General features: G+C 27.1%; 1 protein-coding gene across 1 annotated transcript; it reads left to right on the top strand.

Annotated features, from left to right (window-relative positions):
- On the top strand, positions 4,085 to 5,207 carry LOC107633622 (TMV resistance protein N-like). The gene is made up of 2 exons (XM_016337227.2): positions 4,085 to 4,624; positions 4,855 to 5,207. The coding sequence occupies exons 1-2, from the start codon at positions 4,176 to 4,178 to the stop codon at positions 4,952 to 4,954; spliced, it is 549 nt and encodes a 182-aa protein (XP_016192713.1). The 5' UTR covers positions 4,085 to 4,175; the 3' UTR covers positions 4,955 to 5,207.

The following is a 5,213-nucleotide window of genomic DNA, read 5'->3' as shown; positions in this document are numbered from 1 at the left end:
TTTGAAATTTATATATATAAATTAATAAAATTTATTTATTAAAAATAATTTAATATTTACGCTGTTCAAATAATAAAAAAAAATTGAAGCCCACTATTGGTAAAAGTATCAATTTGATGAGAACTGACTAATCAGAAAAACAAATGACAAAATTGGAGCCCACTATTTTCCTTTTGAAGATAATAAAGTTATTTAATTAATAACTGAATTTGATACATAGAATCTTGCCAGTACTTATCAAACCGATCAAGTCAATTAAATACCCATGTATATATGTCGTTCGATTTATTAATTAATAGGATCCAGGATTCATACTTCTTTATTAACTTGAACCAAATGAAATCAAGAAAAGTATTTTGTATTAGGGCAATGCTACGTAACTAAAATATTATAGATAATAAATAAAGATATATGACTAATAGTATTTGTGTTTATAAGAGAATGTGAATCACTTTTTTAATTTAATTAACGCAATTAAATTTTTTTATTATTAATTATCTTTCCTTATTTAATTATACTAAAACTTAATTCCAAATTTAATGTGAATCAGATTGCGAAAATTTTTCCTTCATTATTATTACATGTATTTATAATTGTATATTTTTTTCTTCCAAATAAAAATTTTAAATTCTTATATTTTTAATTAAAAAAAAACTCAAATCACCTCAACACATTTTATAAAAAATAAAATATTTTAAATTTGATCAATTTTTATTTATTGAAAATTAAAAATATCTAAAAAAATTAGCACCAATTTATTGATTATGGATATTATATATATAAAATTATAAATATTATATGTATGAAATTATGAATGTTATGAGTATGAAATTATGGATGTTATTAATATAAAATTTTGGATGTTATGTGTATTTTACTTAATTATGGATGTTATGTGTATGAACTTGTGGATGTTATGAATAAATTTATCAATTGAATAAATTAATTTAGGTATTTGACATTTTTTTTTAAATCTAATTATAGTAAAATTTAGAAATATATGTGAATTAAAATAAATCATTTTTACTTTGAAAAGCATGAAATAAATTTTTAAATTATCAAAGACGGTGATTTAAAAAATTATACGTTGATTTAAATGTATAATGTCTTCAAAAATAAAATATTAAAATATTTTGAATCATGATTTATTAGTATATATGTAAAATAATTTGAACTACATAATAAAATATAGTTTAAATAACTGATGATAAATACCATAACGGACAAAGAATCAATTGCAATTATTTAATGTAATTGATATTATAATTACCGTTTTTAAATATAATTATTGTTAATCTTTATTGTATTTTTATATATAAAAATCAAATTATAAAAAGGAATATTAAGTATTGATTACAATAGTGTCTAATAAAAAGGATATGATTTTATAATTAATATCATTAATTAGCAAATTTGATAAGAACAGTGATAAGTAGAATGATAAGAGAGTGAAGTAAAAAATAAAAATGTTATTAAGTGATATAAATAAAATAAAATATAAAAAAATTTGACTGATTATGACTGAAAAAGTTTGGTTACCAAATTTTTTCCTTTGTATTATTGCTGCGTTAATTTTTCAATGTTTCTGCGCTTTATGGCTTATTGGTTGTTAAAACACGTACAACTTTATTTAACCATGCCATGTATGAAGAAGTATCTAATCTAATTTAAGATTGTTGAGTTAACATCAATCAAAATCACCGCGTTTACGAAGACTCAGTATCTATCTGTTAGTTAGAACTTAAAATACAAAATTCTCATTCAGTCACATTCATGATGCATGACATAGTTGTCGCTTTCATAAGAACAGTACTGCTACTTGTTCTTAATTATTTTGAAGCATTAAACGTCTTCTATCCTTTTCATTAGTACACTTTCCAAAGAGAAATGAGGACAATTATATATTTTTTTAATATAGTTATTGATCGTTTTCTACTTTTAAATTTAAATTATAGAATTAGTAATTAATAATGCTTTCTTTATTTAAAGGGTGTAATAAAAAATCCGTTTCCATGATAAGCTCTTTTTTTAATAACAAGCTTGTACCAGCAGCTTAATTAAGACCAAAGTATGCTTCCAATGTCACGGTATGTTTACTAAATATTTAAAGATTTTTACTATTATGAATAATAAAACTGGTAAAAAATAAGTGTACTATATCTTATTATTAGGTGCAATGTTGTGTACATGCATTGTTCAATTAAAAAAGGCAACACTTGTTTTTTTATGCTGATTTCTATCTTTAATATGTTTTGCAATATTAAATTGAAAATAGAATACCATTACTTTTTTATTTAAAATTTATAAAATATTAACTTGACGTATTTTATTTTTTACATATCCAACTTAACTATTAGTATTTACTATTTAAGTATTTAGTCTATCTTTTCGAACCCTATACTTTACATTATTAATCTAAGGTGATATAATTGTTTAGTATTTTTTTTTTATTCACAAGTCAAATATTACTGCGTATACTTAATTATTGAAACAAAAAGTTAAACAAGAAAAGACTAAAAAGAATACTTCTATCCCTTTTTAATTTAAATATAATATTTTGAATACTAAAAATAAGAAATAAATATTTTTGGAATACATATATTGAATTAGCCTAACAAGAATTTTCGTTTAATTTGTGTTTAATCTCAAACTAACTCTGAATTCCCAAATACTTGACCAGACTGTTCAATAGTATTATTCCTTTCCAAGCATATATAGAAGAATTGTCAACTTAATTGTTGGAACAAATCAAATGAGACACTCAGCTCCGTGGGACTAATTTCCAGTTTCGTGATCTTTTATTAAGACCACTTCCAAATATGAAAATTCATAATAGCAAAGCCGAAAGGCAAATTCTCCACTAGCATCAATTCATCATCATTCCTTCTTCTACAAATTCTCCAGAATGCCGGAAAGAAACAAATTCGGACCAAATGAAAGAGAGAGAGAGAAAAAAAAAACCCAAAGTCATAATAATAATAATAATAATAATAATAATAATAATAATAATAATAATGCCGCTTAACAGCCTTAATTTAATTGACAATTTTACATAAAATAAAAACAGATATAAACAATATAATTTGTGGCATAAATTTATATACATTACATATGCATCTTTTTTATTTTTTTATCTTTTGGTTTCTATTGTAACTATCTTATTATATGTTTCAATTGTTTATATAGCATTATTATTGTTGATTTATTAGACAATAAAAATGTTACAACAACTTATATTAATTTAAACTCGTACTATTAAAAAAGGAAAAGTCTAGGGGCAGCAATTTTATCAAATTCTAGCCAGCATATAACCATCAAAGAAGAGTGAGCCATTAGATGAAATCTCACATTAATCTCACACTATTAAAAGTCTCATTAATAGCTATTTGATGGCTATAAATTCCAAATGTTACTACCCCTAACATTCCTCATTAAAAAATATAATTTTGTCTTTCATTAAGTAATTAGTTAATAAAAAAAAAGACAATTATTATTTTTTAGCTATGGTATCTCTCAATCTGACCAAATTTTCAAGACTTATTTAAACGAGTGAGTTGATCATTTGACCAATCAAGTTATTTAAAACAAAACTAATTAATTAAATGTTAATATTAATTCATAAAGTTTTTTTTATTTGTTTATTGTGATGATGGCCCCAACCCATACCAATGAGGGGTACGGGGAAGCAACGGTATAAGTTTCTCCAAAAAGTGAAAGCAAAATAATTAGCGGACTGACCATGTCAGCGAATCCATGTTTTGGAACTTGGATCCCAATCTCAGAACACATACTCAAACACACATCAAATCAAAATAATATACACTGATGTAGCCGTGTTTGAAGGATAAGCAGTTCCAAACATGAATTCCCACATACATACATTTGTAGTCAACATTTTCAAACACTTTTACTCTTTTTTTTTCCATCAAATACCTAGTATTTTCTCGGGTCCAATCTTAACATGGACTACCCACCTTGAAAATCAAACATCAAACTTTTGTTTTTTAATTAAATAACAATTATTCCCTCATAAAATTCTTCACCATGTACCAATATTTGTGCTATATATATACACCCATCAATTCCTCCCTTGGCTTCTTCCTTCGTATAATGAATCATTCAACACACAAACACAAATAAAGGATTTAAGAGCAACCTTTTAAGCATATATAGCCATGCAGCGTGTATCAGCAACGTTGTGCCACAAGATGGCTCACCCGGCATGCGATGTTTTCATCAACCACCGTGGCATCGACACCAAAAGGAACATTGCCGGCTTGTTGTATGACCGGTTAACGGCAATGGGTGTCAGGAGTTTTTTGGACAGCATGAACATGAAACCGGGGGACAGGCTCTTTCAACATATTGATAGGGCCATTGTCGGAAGCAAGGTTGGCGTCGCTGTATTTTCGCCGCGCTATTGCGAGTCCTACTTTTGTCTCCATGAGCTCGCTCTGCTCATGGAGTCAAAGAAGAGGGTTATCCCCATCTTCTACAATGTTAAGCCTTCACAGCTCGTCGTCAAGGACAACAAGACTTGTCCGGCGAAAGAGCTGCGGAGGTTTAGTTTGGCGCTTGAGGAAGCTAAATATACCGTTGGATTAACGTTTGATCCTTTAAAAGGGTATGTTGCATTAGTCCTCACACATTTAAAATTTCGCCCCTTCCTCTTCAAAGGCCGCCACCAATGCTAGTGGCAACCGTCACGAGGGTATAACTTGTCATACAATTATTTATTTTAAAAGTTTAAATTATAAAAAATAAATAAGTAAATAAGTTGAAATTTTTGTTATTATTTATATGTTTATTTATTTGATAAATGGTGTATTGAATTTGAATTGGATGGGTATGCAGGGACTGGTCGGAGATGTTAAAAGACGCTTCAGAAGCAGTGATAATGAACTTACTTGAAGTTGATGAGGAAGAGAGTAAGCGCATGAAGAGGAGGCCTTGAATATTATTATTATTATTATTATTAACAAGTTCTTGTGATCATATTAAATATGATCAAACCCATATACGTACTAGACCCTCTAACATCACCAATAATTCTTTGGCCTTTTAACTAGGTCTCAACACATACATTATTTAAGTTACTATAACTATATTCTTTGATTTTCTTGATGACCCCATACATAAAGAATAGTTTGACTGGCTTAGGTTTCAATCCCTTCCTAGCTAGTGCCATGAGCCGATAGAAGTATAGAACCCAC

Source organism: Arachis ipaensis, chromosome B03, assembly GCF_000816755.2.
Source record: "Arachis ipaensis cultivar K30076 chromosome B03, Araip1.1, whole genome shotgun sequence".
In the NCBI taxonomy this organism is placed as follows: Eukaryota; Viridiplantae; Streptophyta; class Magnoliopsida; order Fabales; family Fabaceae; genus Arachis; species Arachis ipaensis.
Note: the sequence above shows the minus strand (reverse complement) of the source record. Positions and strands in the feature narration are given on the sequence as shown.

Coding starts and splice junctions, on each gene's coding strand:
- LOC107633622 (XM_016337227.2), top strand. CDS start 4,176: ATGCAGCGTGTATCAGCAACGTTGTGCCACAAGATGGCTCACCCGGCA. Junction 4,625..4,854: donor ACGTTTGATCCTTTAAAAGG/GTATGTTGCATT, acceptor ATGGGTATGCAG/GGACTGGTCGGAGATGTTAA.